Source organism: Macaca nemestrina, chromosome 2 (assembly GCF_043159975.1).
Source record: "Macaca nemestrina isolate mMacNem1 chromosome 2, mMacNem.hap1, whole genome shotgun sequence".
NCBI classification, from domain to species: Eukaryota; Metazoa; Chordata; class Mammalia; order Primates; family Cercopithecidae; genus Macaca; species Macaca nemestrina.
In genome coordinates, this window is record NC_092126.1 from 113559403 (window position 1) to 113586924 (window position 27522).

At 45.5% G+C, this 27522-nt stretch overlaps 1 protein-coding gene across 7 annotated transcripts in view; it reads left to right on the plus strand.

Moving 5' to 3' along the window:
* The window catches only part of LOC105480467 (RNA binding motif protein 6), a 127211-nt gene extending 100124 nt beyond the window's left edge, over positions 1 to 27087 (plus strand). For all 7 annotated transcript variants that reach the window (XM_071091744.1, XM_071091742.1, XM_071091743.1 and 4 more), the window contains 14 exons: positions 3402 to 3462; positions 7081 to 7350; positions 7740 to 7900; positions 8677 to 8774; positions 9927 to 9969; positions 10111 to 10192; positions 10436 to 10521; positions 10925 to 11071; positions 15260 to 15355; positions 16800 to 17060; positions 19541 to 19615; positions 21627 to 21724; positions 24376 to 24508; positions 26846 to 27087. In XM_071091744.1, coding sequence (XP_070947845.1) covers positions 3402 to 3462; positions 7081 to 7350; positions 7740 to 7900; positions 8677 to 8774; positions 9927 to 9969; positions 10111 to 10192; positions 10436 to 10521; positions 10925 to 11071; positions 15260 to 15355; positions 16800 to 17060; positions 19541 to 19615; positions 21627 to 21724; positions 24376 to 24508; positions 26846 to 26971 — 1737 coding nt within the window. In that variant the 3' untranslated portion in view covers positions 26972 to 27087. The remainder of the gene's footprint in view (positions 1 to 3401; positions 3463 to 7080; positions 7351 to 7739; positions 7901 to 8676; positions 8775 to 9926; positions 9970 to 10110; positions 10193 to 10435; positions 10522 to 10924; positions 11072 to 15259; positions 15356 to 16799; positions 17061 to 19540; positions 19616 to 21626; positions 21725 to 24375; positions 24509 to 26845) is intronic.
* The last annotated feature ends 435 nt before the right edge of the window (positions 27088 to 27522 follow it).

Below are 27522 nucleotides of genomic sequence, written 5' to 3' on the forward strand. Positions count from 1 at the left end.
TGTTTCACTTTCTTGAGAGTATCATTTCTTTAAAAAAAAGAGAGAGAGAGAGATAAGGTCAGCCAGGTATGGCTCCTGGATGTAATCCCAACACTTTGGGAGGCTGACGTGGGCAGATCACTTGAGCCCAGGAGTTCGAGACCAGCCTAGGCAACATGGCAAAACCCCATCTCTACAAAGAATACAAAAATTAACTGGGTGTGGTGGTGCATGCCTATAGTGCCAGCTACTAAGCAGGCTGAGGTGGGAGGATCACCTGAGACCAGGAGGTTGAGGCAGCAATGAGCCATGATAGTGCCACTGTACTTCAGTACTGCAGCCTGTGTGACACAGCAACACCTTGTCTCAAAAAAAAATTTTTTTAACCGGGCGCGGTGGCTCACACCTGTAATCTCAGCACTTTGGGAGACCGAGGCAGGTGGATCATCTGAGGTCGGGAGTTGGAGATCAGCCTGACCAACATGGAGAAACCCCATCTCCATTAAAAGTACCAAATTAGCTGGGCATGGTGGCACATGCCTGTAATCCCAGCTACTCAGGAGGCTAAGACAGGAGAATCTGCCTGGGAGGCAGAGGTTGCAGTGAGCCGAAATTGCACCATTGCACTCCAGCCTGGGCAACAAGAGTGAAACTTCATCTCAAAAAAAAAAGACAATGTTTAATTTTATTATGTACCTATTTAAATAGGTAATATTATTCATAATAGCCAAAAAATGGAAATAACCAAAATGTCCGTTGGCTGACGGATGGATGAACAAAGTTGGCATATCCATTCAATGAAATGCTATTTGACAATGAAAAGGAATAAAGTACTGATGCATGTTACAACCTAGATGAACCTTGAAAACACTATGCCAGACACAGAATACCATACATTGCACAATTCCATGTCCCTAAGGGTAAGAATGGGGGTAGGTAACTCCACTAGATTTCTTTTGGGGGTGATGAAAATGTTTCAGAATTAGATTGTGGGGATTGTTCACTACACATTTACTAAAAATCATTGAATTGTACACATAAAATAGGTAAGTTTTATGGGGTTTGTTTTTGTTTTTAAGACAGAGTCTTTGTTTGTCACCCAGGCTGGACTGCAGTGGACTGCAGTGGCACAATCTTGGCTCACTACAACCTCCACCTCCCAGGTTCAAGCGATTCTCCTGCCTCAGCCTCCCGAGTAGCTGGGATTACAGGCGTGTGCCACCATACCTGGCTAATTTTGGTATTTTTAATAGAGATGGGGTTTCTCCATGTTGACCAGGCTGGTCTTGAACTCCTGGCCTCAAATGATCCAACTGCCTTGGCCTCCCAAAGTACTGGGATTACTGGCATGAGCCATCATGCCAGGCCTGTTTTATGGTATTTAAATTATACCTACTAAGATCAGGATCCCAACTGTGCCACTCACTAACTGTGCCATTCACTAGCTGAAGTGTCACATGCTTTATTTGTTGGCATGTAGATACTCAGTTGTCCCAGCACCATTTGTTAAAGAGGCTATTCTTTCCCCATTGGCACTTTCCCCATTGTTAGAAATCAGTTGACCATAATCTATAGGTTTATTCCTAGATTCTCAGTTTTATTCTGTTGATCTATATGTTTACGAATAGCACCAGTTACTACAGCAGCTCTCCTGTAGTAACAGCTCTCAAATCCCAGTGAATTAAAATAACAAGCATATTCTTCATTCACATTACATGTCAGGGACTATGGGTTGTTTGCTACAGTTCTGTTCCACGTGGCTTCTCATCCCAGGACCCAGACAGAAGAAACAGTCTCAATATGAGGCAGTGTCCTTCTGGCTAAGGGAGAGAGAGGTTCATTCACACAAGCAGTGGCTGCTAAGCCTTCTCTTAGACCTAGTGTAGGTCATGTTCACTCATGTTTTATTGGTGAAAGCAAGGAAGAAGGCACATGACCAAGGGTGACAATGGAGAGAGGAAGTATACTCCCCCTGTGGGGAGGCATGACAGCCACTTGGCAGTGAGCAGGGGGGTGTGTGTGTGCATGCATGTGTATAATCTGTTTATAGGGAAGGGAACAATGAAATAACTGACTATAGTGATCTTACTCAAGTGAGTTAACCTCTCTAGGACTCAGTTTCCTCATCTACAAAATGAGGAGATAGGAGTACCCATTTCATGGAGTTTATTGGGGTTGTCAGGATCAATAAGTGATGACATATACGTAGGCCAGATACACGGTATGTACTATTTAAGAATTAGCCAGCTGGGCGCAGTGGCTCACACCTATAATCCCAGCAATTTGGGAGGCCGAGGCGGGCGGATCGCTTGAGGTAGGGAGTTCAAGACCAGCCTGACCAACATGGAGAAACCTGGTCTCTACTGAAAAATATAAAATTAGCTGGGTGTGGTGGCACACGCCTGTAATCCTGGCTACTCGGGAGGCTGAGGCAGGAGAATCTCTTGAACCCAGGAGGTGGAGGTTGTGGTGAGTCGATATCATGCTGTTGCACTCCAGCCTGCGCAACAAGAGCAAAACTCCGTCTCAAAAGAAAAAAGAAAAGAATTAGCCACTGCTGCTATTGTTACTGTTTTCTCAACTCCATCTGGCAGACCTTTACTCGCCCTATAAGGCCCTCCTCAAATACTATATATAGTTTTTGATATAAATTTTATATATAAATCCTCTTTATAGTTCTTACTCTTTGATATCCTGCAAACCAAGTTTCTGCCCCCATGGCATTTGGAAGCTGGCAAAAGTTGAGGGATTTCAGGGTTGGGCAGTGTGTTTGACATTTTGTTCACAAGTTCAGACAAGAATAATTATATTCACATTAAAAATATCTCCTCCCTGCAGTCCAGCTTGGGCAACAGAGTGAGACTCCGTCTCAAAAAAAAAAAAGTATCTTCCCTTATTCTGGGCTAGTGAATGTTCCCTTTCAATGTCTTTTAGATAGCTGCCAGAGACACTATCTGTATCTCTTCCTCCTACCTTGTACCTCATTATCAATGTTTGAGAAAGGAGTTGATAATTGAATTCTTCTCAGTTCTAGCAAAATGTGATTGGAGATCTCACAATCAGTTCAGGTCCAAGTTTTGGGTGCAGACTATAAATGGCTTCGGGACAGTAGTATTCTATAAACCATTTAACAGTAGTTTTTAAAGCATATTTCCTATAGGAATCTTTATGCAGGGCAAAGGCATTTGCGCTGCACCAAAGTCCCAGATGCCTTGTTAGAAGGTAGCTCTCAAAAAGTAGCTCTTTAGATCCTGTCTGCCAGCTCTATCAGTGGGGAATAATCAGATTCTTTTTTTAAACTTTGAGGGGATCTGGGATATGGCTTGTTTGTTTAATTTTTGAAAAGTTTCACTTTGTTAGATATACATAAGATTTTAAAAAATGTTTTCGGTCAAATTGAATTATTTCTTTCTTCCTTACAGTGTAAGGCAAGCATTGGTGGGCACCGATCTTCCTGTTCATTCTGCAAGAACCCAAGGGAAGGTGAGTGGCAAAAGTAGTAGCAGTTTTTTTTTTTTTGTTTTTTGTTTTTTTTGTTTTTTTGTTTTTTTTTTTGAGACGGAGTCTTGCTGTGTCGCCCAGGCTGGAGTGCAGTGGCGTGATCTCGGCTCACTGCAAGCTCCGCCTCCCGGGTTCACGCCATTCTCCCGCCTCAGCCTCCGAGTAGCTGGGACTACAGGCGCCCGCCACCACGCCCGGCTAGTTTTTTGTATTTTTAGTAGAGACGGGGTTTCACCATGTTAGCCAGGATAGTCTCGATCTCCTGACCTCGTGATCCACCCGCCTCGGCCTCCCAAAGTGCTGGGATTACAGACTTGAGCCACCGCGCCCGGCCGGTAGCAGTTTTTATCTTGTTCATTGAGCAAAACAAATTTCATGTTTTCCTTGGCTTTGAAGAATTATCATCCCTAAATCCAAGTTGATCTACAAACCTTTCTTTTTTTTTTTTTTTTTTGATATGGAGTGTCGCTCTGTTGCCCAGGCTGGAGTGCAGTGGTGCAATCTTGGCTCACTGCAACGTCCGCCTCCTGGGTTCAAGCAATTCCCCTGCCTCAGCTTCCTGAGTAGCTGGGATTACAGGCACGTGCCACCACGCCCTGTAGCCCAGCTAAATTTTTTGTATTTTTAGTAGAGACGGGGTTGCACCGTGTTGGTCAGGCTGGCCTCGAACTCCTGACCTTGTGACCCAACCACCTTGGCCTCCCAAAGGTGCTGGGAATACAGGTGTGAGTCACGGTGCATGGCCTGCAAACCTTTTTTTTTTTTTTTTTTTTTTTTTTTGAGACAGAGTCTCACTGTGGCCCAGGCTGGAGTGCAGTGACACCATCTCGGCTCACTGCAAGCTTCACCTCCCAGGTTCAAGTGATTCTTGTGCCCCAGCCTCCCAAGTGGCTGGGATTCCAAGCATGTGTCACCACACCTGTGGCTAATTTTTGTAATTTTAGTAGAGACGAGGTTTCGGCATGTTGGTCAGGCTGGTCCTGAGCTCCTGACTTCAGGTGATCCACCTGCCTTGGCCTCCCAAAGTGCTGGGATTACAGGCATGAGCCACCATGCCCAGCCTTTTAAAAGTTTTGGGCCGGGCGCGGTGGCTCACACCTGTAATCCCAGCACTTTAGGAGGCCGAGGCAAACATGCCGAAACCCCGTCTCTACTAAAATTACAAAAATTGGCCACAGGTGTGGTGGCACATGCTTGGAATCCCAGCCACTTGGGAGGCTGAGGCACGAGAATCACTTGAACCCAGGAGTCAGAGGTTGCAGTGAGCTGAGATCTCGCCACTGCACTCCAGCCTAGGCAACAGAGTGAGAAAAAAAAAATTGCAGTTTGATGCCCAACTTAACGTGACCTGTTAGTAAATGATTTCAGATCTTATTTTCACTAGAGGAAAGAGATAAGGTCATGGGCTCCTAGTCTAAAGTGGCTAAGTGGGCAGCTGAGCAGAGGTCAGTATATTGTTATTTGGAATACGTATAAGGATTAAGGATGTTAGGTTGAAAAAGAGTATGACGTCAGTCTATATGGCAAACCTTTTCCCACTCTCACTTCTTTGAAGTTACTGGGAATCATTTGCTCTATTGTTTTCTCTTTTACACTCTGTAAGCATTTCAGGATTTTCAAGAGAAAAACATTTGTTAAAATAACAGTAAAAATATAAATAAGAGAAAATAATCAGGATGTGGGGAACATTTTATTATTTTGAGGAATAAAACTACCAGCTTCTCAAGCACTTATCTTTAATATAAATTTCTTTAGAGAAATTTTAGGTAGGCAACTTCGAAGAGTCAGACACATGGATCTGTAACAACAGTCCTGTAGTCATCCCTTAAGGAAAGCCACAGAATGACCATAAAATATAGTTCAGTGCAGGGATTCAGGTAGCCTTCTATTTGTTCCAAGGTTAGAATTTAATGTGCCTACAAGGAGTTTCTTCCGTGGGCTTTTGGCCTCTTGTGGAGATTTTAATCTGGTGAAGACTGAAAGGCATGTGTTCTGAAAATCTTTAGGGGAATGCTCTGTATGTTCTAGAGACCAAACCAAAATGTGGGAAGGGGGATGAACAACTGAGATTTTTGCTTGTTGGGTCACTTCAGGATAGGCAAAGTTGTGTTTTTTACCCCCCACAAGAAAGATTTTTTTTCATAGCTATTCTAACAAATGAATAGTTTATGAAAACCTTTGGGCACTATACCACTAAGATGAGACAGCTTTATCTGGAAACCTGTCATGCTATTATGTAATCTCTGTATTGCTCTCATATAATACCTCATTTTGAGCCACATGGCTTCCAGTGAACCATCCAAGAATGAATGAATTACAAAAATGTGCCCCTAATTATAAAACAAACTATAAAGACAAATTATCCTGCTGTAGTAGGACATTTGAAATAAGTCATTTATATTTTGAAGGACATCTGCCCATTATGCTTATTTGCATGTAAATGAGCTAAGTGCAAATAAGGTCTGTTCCTAGCTTCACTGGAGAAGGGCCTGTGGTCTTAAAGGATTTGAGTCATTGTTTGAGCACTGTAACACTGGAAGAAGCAAGGCTTCCAGAAGTGTGTTTGGGATATGTGTTTCTACTAAACCTTAAGTAAGGGCCATATCTTTGGTAATTTTGTCCCCAGATGTGTTGTTATCATTGATTATAATAGTCAGGTTCAAGGTGTCATGAAGGATTTGTTATATTTAAATGTTGGGTAAGTGATACAGAGATTTCGTAAGATTACATTTTTTAAATGCTTGGATAGTTTCTTCTGTGAACTATTTCATGTCCTATCTTAGCTTCACTTAAAATATTTTGTCAGGTGGCCGGGCGCGGTGGCTCAAGCCTGTAATCCCAGCACTTTGGGAGGCCGAGGCAGGTGGATCACGAGGTCAGGAGATCGAGACTATCCTGGCTAACATGGTGAAACCCCGTCTCTACTAAAAATACAAAAAACTAGCTGGGCGTGGTGGCGGGCGCCTGTAGTCCCAGCTACTTGGGAGGCTGAGGCGGGAGAATGGCGTGAACCCGGGAGGCGGAGCTTGCAGTGAGCTGAGATCCGGCCACTGCACTCCAGCCTGGGTGACAGAGCGAGACTCCGTCTCCAAAAAAAAAAAAAAAAAAAAAATATTTTGTCAGGAACTGTCAGAGGACTTTTTATTAGATATTTCTGAGACAATATTAAAAGCATTCCAGGCCAGGCATGTTGGCTCACACCTATAATCCCAGCACTCTGGGAGGCCAAGGCAAGTGGATCACCTGAAGTCAGGAGTTCGAGACCAGCCTGGCCAACATGGTGAAACTTCGTCTCTACTAAAAATACAAAAAAGTACCCAGGCATGGTGGTGGGCACCTATAATCCCAGCTACTCGGGAGGCTGAGGCAGGAGAATCGCTTGAACCCGGGAAGCAGAGGTTGCAGTGACCAAGATCATGCCATTGCACTTCAGCCTAGGCAACAAGAGCAAAACTCCATATCAAAAAAAAAGGCATTCCAGTATGAGTATTTGCTGGCAGATAAAGAGAAATTACAGTAGTGGTGTTTTTCTTTTTTTTCTTTTTTTTTTTTTGGATAAAGCCTTCTACAGATTCTTTTTTTCTGTTCCGCTAATGACAGAGGCCAAGCAAGAATTAATAACCTACCCTCAGCCTCAGAAAACATCCATACCAGCACCATTGGAAAAACAGCCCAGCCAGCCCCTAAGAGCAGCTGATAAGGAACCTGAACCCAGGAAGAGGGAAGAAGGACAAGAGTCACGCTTAGGACATCAAAAGAGAGAAGCAGAAAGGTATCTGCCTCCTTCTCGAAGGGAAGGGCCAACTTTCCGAAGAGACCGAGAGAAGGAGTCATGGTCTGGAGAGACACGCCAGGACGGAGAGAGCAAAAGTAAGTGGTTTGTCAGGGCACATACCAGGCTGTGATCATCACAATGGAGCATAGATGGCCAGTGTTATGTCCAGGAGCTATCTGCTTTCCAGTACCTAAGAGATCTGTGCATGGCCTGATGACAGAGGCCATTGCTTTCTGTGGACCTTACTATACTCCTTAAAGGAATCTATGCCCTTCAAATAGTAAATTGCTATATGAATGCACTAAGGCATGATTTTAGATTTCTAAGTATTGGTGAAGAAAAGTATACAGTATTTGTTTAGCATTTCTTTACAGAACCAGCCTTGCTAGTAGCATCTATAGTAAAAAATGACAGACTCTTGGGACTTCAAAAATTTATCTTTCTCTTCCTTTTATTGCCCTTCTCCCATTTATGGTTGGTTCAGCCATCATGCTAAAGCGTATCTATCGTTCCACACCACCTGAGGTGATAGTGGAAGTGCTGGAGCCCTATGTCCGCCTCACTACTGCCAACGTCCGTATCATCAAGAACAGAACAGGCCCTATGGGACATACCTATGGCTTTATTGACCTCGACTCCCATGCGGTGAGTTTCCTCCACGTTGGATTGGCCTAGGGACAGATGGCTAAAGAACCTTCAAGAAGGTTTGAGGGACTTCTTGATCATTTGAAGATTCTTGTGTGCTACCTGATATCATAATCCCTCTTGCTCTCTCCTTTGGGTTTATTGTTCACTCAGGTGAGGTGACTGCCCTCAAAAGTTAGGATCCCGTGTGATTTTCCGGGTTCATTTTTTTCTTGTGTCATTTACTGTTTCCAACTTACTCACTTGTGAAGAATCTGAGTACTGAATCCTTCATGATTTTAGTGAACTTTCTGATTTATTTTATCCAGCCAAAGATGATTTTATATTTGATGATAAAACATTTCCTCTTTTCCTCAAAGTATTTATAGATTCCTGTGGCTTAAATTTTTAGTTGCAGGGCCTTTTTCTATGGAAGTAAGGTGAAGATAATGAAAGTCATTGGTATTTCTTAGATTTTTCATGCCCAAAAGTCACAAGGGACTTTGTAAAGTGAAATCTGATTGATGATAGTTGCACCCTAAAAGAAGAGGATTTGAATTTCTGAAGTTTACACCAGAACTGACATCTATTCTGATTCCTGTTTCAATCAGTCCTTCATTAAAAGTTGCCTGTTTCTGCCAGTATGTTCTTACTGGTAAAATTTTGACAAATACAATGTAGTAAATTTATCCTCTGAGAAGGAAAATCCATGTTCACTTCTCTTTCAAAGGAGAATTTTTCTGTCTTTGAGTTCTGGCTTTTTCTGTCTCTGGGTTCAAGTGTGTCTGGTTCTATAGGAAGCTCTTCGTGTGGTGAAGATCTTACAGAACCTTGATCCACCGTTTAGCATTGATGGGAAGATGGTAGCTGTAAACCTGGCCACTGGAAAACGAAGGTAAGGCAGAAGGGTGAGGATCTCTTGTGCTGCCCCCACTTGTGTTTTTGGGAGGAAACTCCTTTTCCTGGCTGGAAAGACAGTAAAGTGTGATGTCCTCCTCACATGGACTGCTTCAGATAGGTGTTTATTACAGTTTCTTTCTGAAGCCTGACTTGTCCTGACTTTCAAATTGTTTTCTTTCTTGAATAATATTAGGTACTTTTGTCCTTTCCCTTTTGACTGTCTGATATCTTTGGGTCCCAAATGGCCTAGCATGGTAGCACATACCTGTATTCCCAGCTACTAAGGAGGCTGAGACGAGGATGGGGGGCGGGTTATGTGAGCCCAGGAGTTCTAGGCCATAGTGTGCAATGATGATGCCTGTGAATAACCACTGTACTCCACCCTGGGCAGCACAGCAAGACCCCATCTCTTAACAAAAAAATGATGGTACAGTTTTGGATGTGCAGACAGATCTCAATACATTCTTACCTCTTGCAATCCTAGGAAAATGCTGTCCTGACTTTTCCTTCCCCGACCTTGTGCATATTTCCATAGGACTGGGAAATCTAATTTCTCTTTACTCCTTCACTCATCTTGACCCAGGAGTGGTAACTTGGAAATGGCCATGTCAGAGAAACAGGCTTACAAATATGGGGCGTATCTTGCTCTAGCACCTTCCACTTAATGACTGTTTTGCTCCACCAGTTGGCTTTGTAAGAGTCTTACTGCTCATTGGCCAGGCGCGGTGGATCACGAGGTCAGGAGATTGAGATCATCCTGGCTAACATGGTGAAACCCTGTCTCTACTAAAAATACAAAAACAAAAAAATTAGCTGGACGCGGTGGTGGGCGCCTGTAGTCCCAGCTACTCTGGAGGCTGAGGCAGGAGAATGACGTGAACCTGGGAGGCGGAGCTTGCAGTGAGCCAAGATCGTGCCACTGCACTCCAGCCTGGGCGACAGAGCAAGATTCCGTCTCAAAAAAAAAAAAGTCTTACTACTCATTCTTTCAGGAGTGTCTGGACCACCCAACCTGCTTGTTGTCTAGGTTGGTTCCTTTCCCTGCAAAACGGGGAACAGAGAATTTCTCAATAGGAACTGTGGGATTAAGTACTCGTCAAGTGCCATTTGGTAGCAGACTTAAGAATTGTTGTGTTATCTGTTGCAGAAATGATACTGGGGACCATTCTGACCACATGCATTACTATCAGGTAGGCTGTAAAAGGTGGGGAGTGCTCTATTAAAATCCTCAGGTGACTGTAAGGGTGACCTTGAATTTTCTTTAGTGGATGACTGTTAAGGTGAATGATCATTGGATAGTTCTGTAATTTTAACTTGCCTTTCTGTGATAGGGTAAAAAATATTTCCGAGATAGGAGGGGAGGTGGCAGAAATTCAGACTGGTCTTCAGATACAAATCGACAAGGACAACAGTGTAAGTAACCCTTGTTTTATTTCTGTTGCTCTTTTTTGCTTGACTTGCTACTCAGTACTTGACATCTGTGTGATCACAGTTGGCAAGATACACTGTTGACTGAGGGTGCTCATCCAGAGAGAGGCATCTGTAGATGCACCTATTTGTGTTGGTCACCCTAATTCTTGGGTCGTTCTTGATGAGTCTCAAGTAAGGGCTTCATTGGACAGAGACTAACATTGGCTCTGATCTTGTTACCTTTAGCATCGTCTGACTGCTACATATATGATTCTGCTACTGGCTACTATTATGACCCCTTGGCAGGAACTTATTATGACCCCAATACCCAGGTGAGTTTGGGACTTCTTTTTTTTTTTTACCCTGTCAATGATGCTTTTGAGAAAAGCTCCCATAATTTGCTACTTGAGGATTTTATTCCCTGGATTCTGTGGATGCTCATTGCATGAAAAGTGGAAAAGTTTAGATCTATGGAAACAGAACTGTTGCCTATATGGAAAATCAGTGCCTTTTGGCAATACAGGTAAGAACAGTATTGCTCTTGAAAAAGTGTACAGTGGATGGTCTGAATGTGTCCTGGCCCCGGAGTGGGTTTTTAGATTGATGTGGACTCTTCTTAGGCTTGTAAGTAAAAGAGTTGTTTCTTCCCCTAGAAGGGAACTGTGTGTCTTAGACCTGGAATTGCTGGGAAACTGAAACATTCTGTAGACTTCCTTGTTTCTAACTGTATCGCAGCAAGAAGTCTATGTGCCCCAGGATCCTGGATTACTTGAGGAAGAAGAGATCAAGGAAAAAAAACCCACCAGTCAAGGAAAGTCAAGTAGCAAGAAGGAAATGTCTAAAAGAGATGGCAAAGAGAAAAAAGACAGAGGAGTGACGAGGGTAAGAGGAATTGTTAATCTACTGTCTTTTGCCACATAGTTATTAAAATGTTGGAGATATGAACAGAGGATATCTATGTTTGCAAGTGTAAAGGAACTTCAAAAATACTCTGTCAGCCGGGCGGGCGTGGTGGCTCACACCTGTTTTCCCAGCACTTTGGGAGGCCGAGGCAGGCGCATCACGAGGTCAGGAGATCGAAACCATCCAGGTCAACATGGTGAGACCCTGTCTCTACTAAAAATACAAAAATTAGCTGGGTGTGGTGGTTAGTCCCCCCGACTCGGGAGGCTGAGGCAGGAGAATTGCTTGAACCCTGGAGGCGGAGGTTGCAGTGAGCCAAGATCGCACCACTACACTCCAGCCTGGCAACAGAGCAAGACTCCGTCTCAAAAAAAACAAAAACAAAACTCTGTTAATGAGTATTTTTCCTGGTGTAGGCAGGTAAAAATTACCTGGTGTAGGCAGTTCCCTCACCTCTTATATCCCAACTCTGTCTCTTTTACAAATGGGAAAACTGTGGATGGTAAAACAAAGTGTCCCAGCTGAAATCCCACCACCTCAGCTCCACACATTTTCACTTTTCTATATTCCTTTTTTAGTGTTTGACTTTATACACATTTCTATAGTTGTAATTATAGCAGGAGATACTGTTTAATCACTTTTTATCATAAGTATACTCTATTATTTTTAATGCCTACATGGTAAAAATTAACGGTATAACTATACCTTCATTTTCTTCATCTCTCCTACATTATTTGTCTTCTCTTTCTAATCTTTTCTTTTTCCTTCTTTTTTCTTTCTTTCTTTCCTTTTTTTTTTTTCTGAGACAAGATCTTCCTCTGTCTCCCAGGTTGGAGTGCAGTGGCATGATCATAGCTCACTGCAACGTCAAACCCCTGGGCTTTAGCGATCCTCCCACCTCACCCTCCCAAGTAACAGGGACTACAGGCATGAGCCACCATGACCAGCTAATTTTTGCTTTTTTGTAGAGACAGAATCTGGCTAGATTGACCAGACTGGTCTTGAGCTTCTGAAGTAAGCTTCCTGCCTCAGTCTCCCAAAGTACTTCAGTTACAGTCAAGACTCACCTTGTTTGCCTCTTTCTAATCTTATACTGTCATAATATATAACATTTAGCATTTTGTTTCTTCTTTTTTTTTTTTTTTTTTTTGAGACAGAGTCTCGCTCTGTCGCCCAGGCTGGAGTGCAGTGGCCAGATCTCAGCTCGCTACAAGCTCCACCTCCCGGGTTTACGCCATTCTTCTGCCTCAGCCTCCCGAGTAGCTGGGACTACAGGCGCCCGCCACCTCGCCCGGCTGGTTTTTGTATTTTTTAGTAGAGACGGGGTTTCACTGTGTTAGCCAGGATGGTCTCGATCTCCTGACCTCGTGATCCACCCGTCTCGGCCTCCCAAAGTGCTGGGATTACAGGCTTGAGCCACCGCGCCCGGCCTGTTTCTTCTGAGATCACACCTACCTTGATATCAGTTATGCATTAGTGAAAATGGATGAATTTGCTTGTGGTTCAATTCATAGCATCTTTCCTCCGCCCCCCCCTTTTTTTTTTTTTTTTTTTTTTTGAAACAGAGTCGCTCTGTCACCCAGGCTGGAGGCTGGAGTGCAGTGGCGCAATCTCGGCTCACTGCAACCTCCTCCTCCCGGGCTCAAGGGATTCTCCTGCCTCAGCCTCCTGAGTAGCTGGGATATCAGGCACCGCCACCATGCCCAGCTAATTTTTGTATTTTTAGTAGAGATGGGGTTTCACCATGTTGGTCAGGCTGGTCTCGGACTCCTGACCTCGTGATCGGCCCGCCTCAGCCTACCAAAGTGCTGGGATTACAGGCATGAGCCACCGTGCCCGGCCTTTTTTTTCCCTTCTAACACTGTTAGTTGTTCAGAGATACAGAAAAGAGGGGAGAGAGAGAGAGAGAGAGAGAGAGTGTGTGTGTGTGTGTGTGTGTGTGTGTGTGTGTGTGTGTGTGTGTGTATGTATTTTTTGAGACGGAGTCTCACTCTGTCACCCAGGCTGGAGTGCAGTGGCTGGATCTCGGCTCACTGCAAGCTCCACCTCCCGGGTTTACGCCATTCTCCTGCCTCAGGCTCCCAAGTAGCTGGGACCACAGGCGCCTGCCACCACGCCCGGCTAGTTTTTTGTATTGTTTTTAGTAGAGATGGGGTTTCACCGTGTTAGCCAGGATGGTCTCGATCTCCTGACCTCGTGATCCGCCCGTCTCGGCCTCCCAAAGTGCTGGGATTACAGGCTTGAGCCACCGCGTCTGGCCGTGTGTGTTTAAGAACTTACAGTCAGGCCAGGCGCGGTGGCTCACGCCTGTAATCCCAGCACTTTGGGAGGCCGAGGCGGGCGGATCACGAGGTCAGGAGATCGAGACCATCCTGTGAATGGTGAAACCCCGTCTCTACTAAAAATACAAAAAATTAGCCATGCGTGGTGGCGGGCTACTCGGGAGGCTGAGGCGGGAGAATGGCATGAACCCTGGAGGCGGAGCTTGCAGTGAGCCGAGATCACACCACTGCACTCCAGCCTGGGCGACAAACCGAGACTCTGTCTCAAAAAAAAAAAAAAAGAACTTAGAGTCATACTGGTTTAATATTTGGACTCTGCTTCAGCCTCTTTCAAACTGTATTCTTAATCATTTGTAAAATTAAGATATTAAAGCTTACATAGGAGGATCATAGTAAAGTCTGAAGAAGACAGTGTTTATATATACATGCCTCATCTGATCTGAAATACAGTAATCGTGTAATACATACTGTTTTATTTTATTTTATTTTATTTTATTTCATTTCATTTTAATTTTTTGAGCCAGAGTGTCTCTCTGTCGCCCAGGCTGGAAAGAAGTGGCATGATTTCGGCTCACTGCAACCTCCGTCTCCCAGGTTCCAGCAGTTCTCCTGCCTCAGCCTCCTAAGTAGCTGGGATTACAGGCCAACACCACCACACCCAGCTAATTTGTATTTTTACTAGAAACAGGGTTTCACCATGTTGGCCAGGCTCCCCTTGAACTCCTGACCTCAAGTGATCCGCCCACCTTAGCCTCCCAAAGTGCTGGGATTACAGACATGAGCCACTGCGCCTACTGATGTCTTTATTTCAAATTCACTATAGCAATGTTACCGATATTTCCGTCATGTTGAATTAGGAGGTTTGGAAAGTCAGCCTGATTTCAACAGGGTTAACTCTTAATCAGTTTTGTTTTTGTTTTTTGAGACAAAGTCTCGCTCTGTTGCCCAGGCTGGAGTGCAGTGGCAGCATCTTGGCTCACTGCAACCTCTGCCTCCTGGGTTCAAGCGATTTTCCTGCCTCAACCTCCTGAGTAGCTGGGATGACAGGCACCTACCACCACGCCTGGCTAATTTTTGTATTTTTAGTAGAGACAGGGTTTCACCATTGTTGGCCAGTCCGGTCTCGAACTCCTGACTTCAGGTAATCCACCCACCCTGGCTTCCCAAAGTGCTGGGATTACAGGTGTGAGCTACTGCACCCAGTCTTAATCAGGTTTGTTTTTTTTTTTTTTTTTTTCCTGAGACGGAGTTTTGCTCTTGTTACCCAGGCTGGAGTACAATGCCACTATATTGGCTCACTGTAACCTCCACCTCCCGGGTTCAAACGATTCTCCTGCCTCGGCCTCCTGAATAGCTGGGATTATAGGTGTGTGCCACCACACCCAGGTAATTTTTGTATTTTTAGTAGAGACGGGGTTTCACTATGTTGGCCAGGCTGATCTCGAACTCCTGACCTCAGTGATCCACCCGCCTCGGCCTCCCAAAGTGCTGGGATTACAGGTGTGAGCCACTGCACTCGGCCTTTATCAGTTTGTTTTTTTTTTTTTTTTGAGAGGGAGTCTCGCTCTGTCGCCCAGGCTGGAGTGCAGTGGCACAATCTCGGCTCACTGCAAGCTCCGCCTCCCAGGTTCATTCTCCTGCCTCAGCCTCCCGAGTAGCTGGGACTACAGGCATCAGCCACCATGCCCGGCTAATTTTTTGTATTTTTAGTAGAGACGGGGTTTCACCATGTTAGCCAGGATGGTCTTGATCTCCTGACCTTGTGATCCACCTGCCTTGGCCTCCCAGAGTGCTGGGATTATAGGCTTGAGCCACTGTGCCCACCCCAGCCTTTATCAGTTATTATGAGTGAATATCATGTGAGAGTTACCTCTGGTTTGGTCAGTTTCAGGAAAATGCCAGTGAAGGGAAGGCCCCCGCAGAAGACGTCTTTAAGAAGCCCCTGCCTCCTACTGTGAAGAAAGAAGAGAGTCCCCCTCCAGTAAGACCAACATTGATCCCCTGGACCTAGGGCTGGGGCTGGGGCTGGGGCTGGTTCTGAGTGGGAAAGGAAGTGCAAAGGCTGATGCCTTCCTCTGGTGTTGGTCTTTTACCTCACTATGTCTCCTGAATAAGGATTCCCATTTCTTTTGAGTACAAGCATGATATAAAGTTTTCTGTCTGCTAATGGGGGTATTACTGGAGAACCAGAGGCAGTTATCTGCCCTGTTTCTCTCTATCCTGTGCCATTCTTACCAGATGAGATGCCTAGCCCTTTTTATCATCTTGTTCTTGTCAGTTCTCTAAATCACCAAGGAAACCCGTTTTTTCAGCCTCAGTCTTTCCTGCCTTTTGGCGTCACTTAGATATGCAGTGCATGCGTGGTCATTTTTTATAGTTTCTGCGTGGACAGAGTGAATGATGCTAATATTGGTGCCCCCTTTTTTTTTTTTTTTTTTTTTTTTTGAGACGGAGTCTCGCTCTGTCGCCCAGGCTGGAGTGCAGTGGCCGGATCTCAGCTCACTGCAAGCTCCACCTCCCAAGTTTATGCCATTCTCCTGCCTCAGCCTCCTGAGTAGCTGGGACTACAGGTGCCCCACCACGCTGGGCTAGTTTTTTATATTTTTTTAGTAGAGACGGGGTTTCACCGTGTTAGCCAGGATGGTCTCGATCTCCTGACCTCATGATCTGCCCGTCTCGGCCTCCCATAGTGCTGGGATTACAGGCTTGAGCCACCACGCCCGGCCTTGGTGCCCATTTTTTAGATGCCTTCAAGCAGTAGTCTCAATCTAATCACCAGTGATTCTGATTGAATGCAGGTATATAACAATAGTGACCTTGCATTATTTATTTATTTTGATTGATCATAGACCAATGACTATGCATCATTATTTAACAGTTTTTAGAAGGTACTGTTTTCCTGCTCCACATTATTAATTCAGCTCATTGTAGCATCTATCTTAACCATGCTTTGCCTTTACCATAGGAGCTGGATCTGTCTACCCCAGTGCCTATCAATGCAGTTGCTTTTAATTTACTTCCTAAATCCTCTTTGCTAGAGTCTTGATGAACATCATCTTTTCTTCCCTCCATGAGTTACAGTAATTTGGAGGTATTTATCTCTTTCTCTTTGTAATTTGTAAACTTTTACTATTTTCTATGCTTATTCTCCTTTCTCTTCTTTCTCCCCACATTCTGTTGCTAGAGACACTTCTAAAGGAATTTCTCTTGTTTATTCTCAGTGAGCAAGGAGCAAAGCCAAGCTCTGGCCATGTTGCTTCCATCTGGGAAATGAGCAGCATGGCTAGTGAGTTTATTTTGAACCCAATTCATTATTCCAACTGAGAGAGAACAAAGAAATGAGATGCCCGTATCAGTATCCAAAAAAAAAAGGACCCTGAAATATAGGTTGCATTTGGTATTGATCACTGGCCTTCTCCTTCCAGCCTAAAGTGGTAAACCCACTGATTGGCCTCTTGGGTGAATATGGAGGAGACAGTGACTATGAGGAGGAAGAAGAGGAAGAACAGACCCCTCCCCCACAGCCCCGCATAGCACAGCCCCAGAAGCGAGAGGAGCTCACCAAGAAGGAGAATGAAGAAGACAAACTCACTGACTGGAATAAACTGGCTTGTCTGCTCTGCAGAAGGCAGTTTCCCAATAAAGAAGTTCTGATCAAACACCAGCAGCTGTCAGACCTGCACAAGGTATTAGGAGAAGGAGCTATGCTCTTTCAAACTGTTGACTCTTGGCCAGGCTTGGTGGCTCATGCCTGTAATCATAGCACTTTGGGAGACCGAGGCGGGTGTATTGCCTGATCTCAGGAGTACAAGACCAGTCTGGGCAACATGGTGAAACCCCCTTTGTACTAAAATACAAAAAATTAGCCGGGCATGGTAGTGTGTGCCTATAGTCCCAGCCACTCGGGAGGCTGAGACAGGAGAATTACTAGAACCCGGGAGGCAGAGGTTGCAGTGAGCCGAAATCGTGCCACTGCCCTCCCAGCCTGGGTGACAGAACGAGACTCTGTCTCTTAAAAAACAAAAAAAAAACTGTTGACTCTTATTATTGATGGGGATTATAGGGAATAAAGAAGATTATATAGGCCGGGCGTCGTGGCTTACACCTGTAATTCCAGCACTTTGGGAGGCCGAGGCAGATAGATCACTTGAGATCAGGAGTTTGAGACCAGCCTGGCCAACATGGTGAAACTGTCTCTACTAAAAATACAAAAATTACCTGGATGTGGTGGCGCATGCCTATAATCCCAAGTACTTGGGAGGCTGAGGCAGGAGAATCACTTGAACCTGGGAGGCAAAGTTTGCAGTGAACCGAGATCATGCCACTGTACTCCACCCTGGGTGACAGACCAAGACTCTATCTCAAAAAAGAAAAAAAAGAAGCAGCAGCAGTACAATCCTTCCTCAGCGTATATCAGCCCCAGTTCCTATCATTAAAACAGTCCAATTCAAGAATGAATTGCTCTGGATTAAGGTTATGCCTACCCTCAAAGAACTTCCATGTGTAGGCCCAAGCCAAGCATTATGTCTGTGGCTAGGGTGCCAAATATGGAGGATGAGTAGGAAGAGAAAGGGTTGTGGATTAAGACATTACTTGCTGGGTTTCTCATCTTAGCTCTGTCATTAACGTTGGACCTCAGATAAGCCCCTTTTCTTCTTTGGTCCTTGTAACTTCATCTGGTTCTGTCCAGCTCTGACAGTGTGCAGTTTTCACCATAGGTGAGTCAAATTCTGCCATTTCTTCCTGTAGTGAATATTGTTATGAGCCACAGCACAACATCTATACTTGGGATGTTAAACTGACATACATTGGTATTCCCCTGCAGTATTCCCTTTTATATGAACTGACCAAGGATCCAAATTATGGACAAATAAAGTCCCTAAATGGACTCACATTCTCAGAGCAATTTGTTTCACACCCCTTCTCTAGTAGACGTTGCAAGAGCAAATGATGGGACTAGATTTAGACTTTCTCTGAACACAGAGCTCAAAGTTTTACTTAGCTAAAAACTGAGAAGCTCTACTTTTGGTAATAGGTACATTACTTTTCCCAGCCATCTCTGTGGAGGCTTTGCAAAGATAGGACTCTGAAAAGCTCCTCGTTGATAATCCCTGGAACAGACTACCTCCCAAGTCCCTTTGACCCGAAATTGTGAATCGTCAGAGTGACATATTGAAATTTCACCCATCTGGTGTAAATACTAATAAATGACTAAAGAGATAAAAAGTAATCGTCAGGGGCCGGGCGCGGTGGCTCAAGCCTGTAATCCCAGCACTTTGGGAGGCCGAGACGGGCGGATCACGAGGTCAGGAGATCGAGACCATCCTGGCCAACACCGTGAAACCCCGTCTCTACTAAAAAATACAAAAAACTAGCCGGGTGAGGTGGCGGGCGCCTGTAGTCCCAGCTACTCGGGAGGCTGAGGCAGGAGAATGGCGTAAACCTGGGAGGCGGAGCTTGCAGTGAGCTGAGATCCGGCCACTGCACTCCAGCCCGGGATACAGAGCGAGACTCCGTCTCAAAAAAAAAAAAAAAAAAGTAATCGTCAGGAAAGAGGAGCCACAGGTCTGGTGAATTCACAAACTGAACTGGTCATAGGACAGTGGAAAGTAGACTGTAGTACTTTTCCTTTCCTTAGGGTCGTCTGCTACAAAGAACCACCACTTCATGTAAGAGCTGCTTTGGACTCCTTAAGTTTCATACATACGACTGAGGGCTTGTGTAGTAGAGCCATGCATGAGAGATTTGCAACTCTCAGAGCAGTCTCTTGGAGCCCTGGGGCTCCTTTTCATGTTTTTCTGGGGGCTTAAAGAATGACTCATGTCTGGGAATGGTATGTATGGCAGAGTATGTGGGCATTTAGTTTTCTGCACTGGTGTGCCCACATCCTCTCTCCCATGATTTTCAACTTAAAGAGATAAAGAGATACTTGTTTCCCACGTCTTGGAGATAAGTAAAGTAATATTCCCTCTTATGCCATACCACATAACTAATCTGCATGACAAGACCAGTTAGGGATTGTTACTTGCAGGGTACAGTGATCATTTAGTAAATCTGGTCAATCAAAAGAGCTACAATCCAAAAGCAACTATTGGGAAAGACCTAGAAGCATTTCTAGGAGCATTGTTTCTTAGACCTATACTCATAGAATTGCCTCTCTTCTCAGCAAAACCTGGAAATCCACCGGAAGATAAAACAGTCTGAGCAGGAGCTAGCCTATCTGGAAAGGAGAGAACGAGAGGTAAACTTTGGTGACCTGTTACTCCCTTGAGCCTCAGCTCTCTTTGCTTTCTGGTATAGACTTCATAGGCTGTGCTGATCCCTCCTTATAAGAAGATAGAAAACAAAAGCAACTTCAAAAGATAGTGTATACATTTGCCAAATTATATAGTACAATCAAAATAGGTGCTTTTTATTATTTGTAAGTGTATACTTCAATAAAGTTGATATCTTTTTAAAAGGTGGTGTTAGGGTCTCCAGATAGATAGCACTCCTCTTTCCTGCTCAGCTTTTAAATTAATTGGGTTAATGAACAAGTGTTGAATAGGGCTGCTGAAATAGCATCTTTTACTATTAAAGGCTAAGCTGGAGGAAGTAGCTTAGTGTCAGAGTCAAATGGACTTGCTACCTCAACCACACAGTTAGGGTGACTTACCCAGTCATAGGCTTCACTGGCTTCTCTCATGATGGTTAAGAACCCACCCACCTGTGGGTCAGGCACAGTGGCTCATGCCTGTAATCCCAGTACTTTGGGAGGCTGAGATGGGTAGATCACTTGAGCTCACAAGTTTGAAACCAGCCTGGGCAACAAAGCAAAATCCTATCTCTACAAAAAATATAAAAATTAGGTGAATGTAGGCCGGGCGCGGTGGCTCACGCCTTTAATCCCAGCACTTTGGGAGGCCGAGATGGGCGGATCACGAGGTCAGGAGATCGAGATCATCCTGGCTAACACAGTGAAAACCCGTCTCTACTAAAAATACAAAAAAATTAGCCGGGCGTGGTGGTGGGTGCCTGTAGTCCCAGCTACTCGGGAGGCTGAGGCAGGAGAATGGCGTGAACCCAGGAGGCGGAGCTTGCAGTGAGCCAAGATCGTGCCACTGCACTCCAGCCAGGGCAACAGAGCGAGACTCCATCTCAAAAAAAAAAAAGAAAAAAGAAAAAATTAGGCAGATGTAGTGGTGTGTGCCTGTAGTCCCAGCTACTCAGGAGCCTGAGGGAGGATGGCATGAGCTGGGAGGCAGAGGTTGCAGTGAGCTGAGATTGTGCCACTGCACTCCAACCTGGGTCATAGAGCCAGACCTTGTCTCAAAAAAAAAACAAAAACAAAAAGGAATCCACCTGTGGAGAGCTAGGCACAGTGGCACATACATGTAACCCCAGCAGTTTAGGAGGCTGAGGTGGGAGAATTGCTTGAGCCCAAGAGTTCCATGTTGCAGTGAGCTATTATCACACCCCTGTACTCCAGCCTGGGTCACAGAATAAGTCTCCATCTCAAGAACAAACAAAAGAATCCACCTATGGAGGACTGTTAGAGATAGTGAATTCACAAACTGAACTGGCCATAGGACAGTGGAAAGCATATTGTAGTACTTTTCCTTTCCTTAAGGTAGTCTACTGCAAAGAACCACCTCTCCATGTAAGAGCTGCTTTGGACTCCTTAAGTTTTATATATATGCCCGAGGGCTTGTGTAGTGGAGGGCTTGTGTACTTCCCCTGCTTCTCAGAAGGGGAAAAGAGCTGAACCAAGCATGCCAACTTATTCTATCCAAATTTGTAAGTCAGGAAGTCACTGCTTTGTCTAGAAGAATGTGTAAAGGAGTGAGAGATTCCAGGAGTTACCAAGTGAGCTACCTTCACTTTAAAAGAAATAACAGGGCTGGGCGCGATGGCTCACACCTGTAATCCCAGCACTTTGGGAGGCCGAGGCGGGTGGATCATGAGGTCAGGAGTTTGAGACCAGCCTGGCTAACACAGTGAAACGCCGTCTCTACTAAAAACACAAAAATTAGCCGGGCATTGTGGCATGCACCTGTAGTCCCAGCTACTTGGGAGGCTGAGGCAGGAGAATCATTTGAACCTGGGAGGCAGAGGTTGCAGTGAGCTGAGATCACGCCAGTGCACTCCAGCCTGGGCAAGAGTGAGACTCCGTCTCAAGAAAAAAAAAAAAGAAATAACATTAATGGGGTAAAATTTCCCCACTCCCCAATTCCCTCAGGTGGAAATCTCAGGTCTGTTCTGCTTACCAACAGGGAAAGTTTAAAGAAAGAGGAAATGATCGCAGGGAAAAGCTCCAGTCTTTTGACTCTCCAGAAAGGAAACGGATTAAATACTCCAGGGAATCTGACAGGTAAGCCAGGAACTCTTCATTCAGCCTAGGCCTCAAGGCCTAATGATAAAACCACCTCTTCCTTCAACTGTACTGCTGTTTTCTGTCTCAGGGAGATGATGTTATCAGTAGATTCTGTCTGAACTGCTAGAACATGAGGTCCACTCCATCCTTTTGACTATCTGTCTTTATACAGGGAATGTGCATGGAAGGTTGGCTGGCAGCTTTGCCTTCCCAAAGTCAGGGCTGGAGTAGCCATGATCGGGAACCCTTTCCATCTTCATCAGTAATACTGTACCCTCTTTACGGGCCTGATAAGAATGTCACACTCTTGGGCTTTTTCTCTACGGAACCTCCATTCTCACACATAGGTGCTAAATAAATGGTAGGCTGCTGATGGAGATATATGATATCTAGCTTCCTATACTTGTTTTTAGTCCGCTAGTTCCCAAGTTGTAAGCCCAGAGTTATACAGAATTTGTTGATAACCCACTGTTTACAGGTACTAAGTGCAAGAAATACTCAGGTGAGCAAGACATAGATTATCCTTGACTGAACACAGAATAGACAAGACTTAGGTGATGGTGCATCTCATAGGGCAGACACAGAAATCAGTGGGGAAGGGAAGGGCATTTCAGGAAAATTCATCCACCAGGGATACAAGAACTTATGATATGTTTGAGGAATTGCAAATAGCTTGATGGTCCTGAACACTGCAGGTATATTGTTGAGTGACAGTAGGTAAGCCAGGTCCAAAAGATGCAGGCTAGTTCATGAAGTTTAAACACCTTGAACACCATGCTAAGGCTTTATCTTAAAGTCAGTGGAAGGTCATGGAATAATTTTAAGCAGGGTATTGACCTAGCTTTGCATTTTGGAGAGATTACTAATTATGTGGAAGATGAGTTTATAGAGAGACTAATGCATTATGCAAATTCTATAGTAATTCAAGTGAGAGATCATGATTGCCTGAGTGAAGGTCATGAGTCTAGAAAGGAGAGTGGCCTATAATCCCAACACAGGGAGGCTGAGGAAGGAGGATCTCTTGAGCTCAGGAGTTCAAGGCCAGCCTGGGCAACATAGGGAGAAGGGAGACCCTGCCTCTATTTTAAAAAAGAAAAGAAAAGGAGTGTGGATTAGAGAGAGGTGTCAGATCCACCAGTCTTTGTGATCACCTGGGGAAAGAGAGAAGTCACTGATGGCGCTCAGGTCTCTGGTCTTTGGATAGCCAGGAGGAGAAGGGACAGTAAAGGCCTTGAAAAGGAAAAATGGGGGCCAGGCGTGGTAGCTTACACCTATAATCCCAGCACTTTGGGAGGCTGAGGCGGGTGGATCACGAAGTCAGGAGTTCAAGACCAGCCTGGCCAAGATGGTGAAACCCCTTCTCTACTAAAAATACAAAAATTAGCCAAGCACGGTGGCAGGTGCCTGTAATCCCAGCTACTGAGGAGGCTGGGGCAGGAGAACCACTTGAACCCGGGAGGCAGAGGTTGCAATGAGCCGAGATCATGCCACTGCCCTCTAGCCTGGGCGACAGAGCAAGACTCTGTCTCAAAAAAAAAAAAAAAGGGAAAGGAAAAATGGGCCAGGTGTGGTGGCTCATGCCTGTAATCCCAGCACTTTGGGAGGCCAAGGCGGGTGAATCACCTAAGGTCAGCAGTTCGAGACCAGCCTGGCCAACATGGTGAAACCCCGTCTCTACCAAAAATATTAAAAAATTAGCCAGGCTTGGTGGTGGGTACCTATAATCCCAGCTACTCGGGAGGCTGAGGCAGGAGAATCACTTGAATACGGTTCTCAAAAAAAAAAAAAAGAAAAGGAAAAGTGGGTAACAAGTGGATGCATGAGCAGGAGGAATGGGAGATGACTGACAGAGCAAGGCCCCTGATGAGGCTGGACAGGGTCTGGGGCTCTGGCATTCCAGCTTATTTGATCCAACCCACAATAAGAGATGTATTTTTGTATCGTGGCCCAATAATAAAGTGTATGTGTGTACACAACTGAAGAAGTTTTCATCTAAAATACTTTCTTACTATGTACAGTGAAGCCTGATATTTTTATTCAAGTCTAGTCTCCATTTTTATGAGTTGTTACAGTGGGACCATTTAGTGTGACATTCCATTGGGTCATTCTCTGCAGTTTGAAATACGGTGGATTAGGACTAGGTGAAGGAGTCAGCCATCAGGAGGAAGAACACCTTGGCCTTGAGTCGTCTGGGACAAGGCTTAGGTGGGGTGCAGAAAGAGGCCCTTCTTTATTCTCGGCACCTTTCATACCACATTCTCCTGGCTCTTCTCCTTCCCAGTCACCTTTTCTGCTCCTCTTCCTTTTCTGGGTAAATCCAGGTGTTCTCTAGAAGTCTTCTCTCAGTACTTCTTTAGTCTTGCTGCTTTACCCTCTTGACCTGGGTCAGGAGTTTGAGACCAGCCTGGCCAATATGGTGAAACCCTGTCTCTACTGGAAAAAAAAAAAAAAATTAAGAATTAGCCGGGTGTGGTGGCAGGCACCTGTAATCCCAGCTAATTGGGAGGCTGAGGCAGGGGAATCACCTGAACCCCGGGAGGCAGAGTTTGTAGTAAGCTGAATTCGAGCCATTGCACTCCAGCCTCGGCAAAAAGAGTGAAACTCCGTCTCAAAAAAAAAGGAAGTGATAGTGTCTGCTTCTTTTGCAGTGATCGTAAACTTGTTGATAAAGAAGATACCGACACTAGCAGCAAACGAGGCTGTGTCCAACAGGCTACTACTGGCTGGAGGAAAGGGGCAGGCCTGGGATATGGCCATCCTGGATTGGCTTCATCAGAGGAGGTAAAATGGTTTCCATCTTTTGGGGGGTGACAGGAACCTGGAATGTAATTAACTTTCACTTTCTGACCTAGAGTGGTGTCTTTGTCATTTTGCTGGGCTTTCTCTACTGGTGGGATAGGACATGAGAGTTGAACACTTCAGTCTTCAATGCTGGGTTATAGCTTGGTAGGCTGGGCCCTTTGCAGTTTGGAGTTAGGAAGAGGAGGAAGGAGTTGGAATGGATTTCATCATACTCTTACACAGAGTAAATAGTAGAGCAGAATCTGAGGCAGTTTGAGACTGAAGAATCATTTGGTCAGAAGAACCAGGGTATCATCAATGAAAAGTACAGAGGCATCCGTGAGAGGGACTGTCAGCGGAAGTCTTTGATGGCTAAAATTTAAGGAGCATGTAGTTCTCGTTCCCATGAAGGACTTTGCCCCTCATATTTCAAGAGCCTCTAGAGAAGGTGATAAGAGGGAACATTACCCATTTTGTGTTGGCTTGGTTCTCCTGTGAAAATGCCAGCCATAAGAGATTGGCTTATTTTTCTCCGACTGAGTTTCTCATATCTCTGGTATTGAAGGCTGAATCTTTTTTTTTTTTTTTTTTTTTTTTTTTTGAGAGGGAGTCTCGCTCTGTCGCCCAGGCTGGGATGCAGTGGCCGGATCTCAGCTCACTGCAAGCTCCGCCTCCCGGGTTTACGCCATTCTCCTGCCTCAGCCTCCCGAGTAGCTGGGACTACAGGCGCCCGCCACCTCGCCCGGCTAGTTATTTTTTGTATTTTTTAGTTGAGATGGGGTTTCACCTTGTTAGCCAGGATGGTCTCGATCTCCTGACCTCGTGATCCGCCCGTCTCGGCCTCCCAAAGTGCTGGGATCACAGGCTTGAGCCACCACGCCCGGCCTGAAGGCTGAATCTTGCAATCATAGCATCACCACCCACCTTATTCATCTTGGGTATTTGTTTAATAATAAAAGATGGCCGGCGTGAGCCACCGCGCCCGGCCCCAAAAGATTATTAAAAAAATTATCCTGCCAGGGTCTGGGCATAGTGGCTCATGCCTGTAATCCCAGCACTTTGGGAGGCCGAGGCAGTCAGGAGTTCAAGACCAGCCTGATCAATATGATGAAACCCCCGTCTCTACTAAAAATACAAAAATTCGCCGGGCGCGGTGGCTCACGCCTGTAATCCCAGCAGTTTGGGAGGCCGAGGCGGGTGGATCACGAGGTCAGGAGATCGAGACCATCCTGGCTAACACAGTGAAACCCTGTCTCTACTAAAAATACAAAAAATTAGCTGGGCGTGGTGGTGCGTGCCTGTAGTCCCAGCTACTCAGAGGCTGAGGCAGGAGAATGGCGTGAACCCAGGAGGCAGAGCTTGCAGTGAGCCGAGATGGTGCCACTGCACTCCAGCCTGGGCGACAAAGCGAGACTCCGTCTCAAAAAAAAAAAAAAAAAAAAAAAAATTGGCCGGGCGCGGTGGCTCAGGCCTGTAATCCCAACACTTTGGGAGGCTGAGATAGGCAGATCACGAGGTCAGGAGATCGAGACCATCCTGGCTAACACGGTGAAACCCCGTCTCTACTAAAAAATACAAAAAACCAGCCGGGCAAGGTGGCGGGCGCCTGTCGTCCCAGCTACTCGGGAGGCTGAGGCAGGAGAATGGCGTAAACCCGGGAGGCGGAGCTTGCAGTGAGCTGAAATCCGGCCACTGCACTCCATCCTGGGCGACAGAGCAAGACTCCGTCTCAAAAAAAAAAAAATTAGCCAGGCGTGGTGGCGCACACCTGTAGTCCCAGCTACTCAGGAGACTGAGGCAGAAGAATCACTTGCACTGGGGAGGCAGAGGTTGCAGTGAGTCAAGATCGTGATTGTGCCACTGCACTCTGGCCTGGGTGGCAGAGCAAGACTCTGTCTCAAAAAAAAAAAAAAAAAAAAAATTATCCTGCCAGGCGTGGTGGCTCACCACCCTTTGGGAGGCCGAGGTGAGCAGATCACTTGAGGCCAGGAGTTTGAGATCAGCCTGGCCAACATGGCGAAACCCTGTCTCTACTAAAAATACAAAAATTAGCCGGGTGTGGTGGCAGGCATCTCTAGTCCCAGCCACTCAGAGGCTGAGGCACAACAATTGCTTAAACCTGGGAGGCAGACTTGCAGTGAGCCCAGATCGCACCACTGCACTCTAGCCTGGGTGACAGAGCATGACTCTTATCTAAAAAAAATATATATATATGTGTATATATATGTATCTCCTATATACTGCTCCATACTAGTCCAGAAATGCCTGTGTTCAAAGACCAGCACTGAGGCTAATTAATCTATAGGGCCCACTTTATAGTTTGTCTTTGTTTTACAGGCTGAAGGCCGGATGAGGGTCCCCAGTGTTGGAGCCCCAGGAAGAACCAGCAAAAGACAGTCCAATGAGACTTACCGAGACGCTGTTCGAAGAGTCATGTTTGCTCGGTATAAAGAACTCGATTAAGAATGGAGACAAGTTCCATGGGACACAACCTCCTCCTTGTTTTGTTTGTCTCTCCTTTTCTTTTGTTACTGTTCTTGCTGCTAGAACTTTTTTAAATAAACTTTTTTTCAATGTGATTATCTTTTTGTTAATTTTTTTTTTCCAGAGATGGGTGGGAATGGGGCTACTAGTAGGAGGGAGAGTGCCTTGGTTCAGGCCCATTTGAAGTTATGCTGAAGTAGCAACTAGTGCTGCATTAAACCTTAGAATACTGCCGGGCGCGGTGGCTCAAGCCTGTAATCCCAGCACTTTGGGAGGCCGAGACGGGCGGATCACGAGGTCAGGAGATCGAGACCATCCTGGCTAACACGGTGAAACCCCGTCTCTACTAAAAATACAAAAAACTAGCCGGGCGTGGTGGTGGGCGCCTGTAGTCCCAGCTACTCCGGAGGCTGAGGCAGGAGAATGGCGTAAACCCGGGAGGCGGAGCTTGCAGTGAGCTGAGATCTGGCCACTGCACTCCAGCCCGGGCTACAGAGCAAGACTCCGTCTCAAAAAAAAAAAAAAAAAAA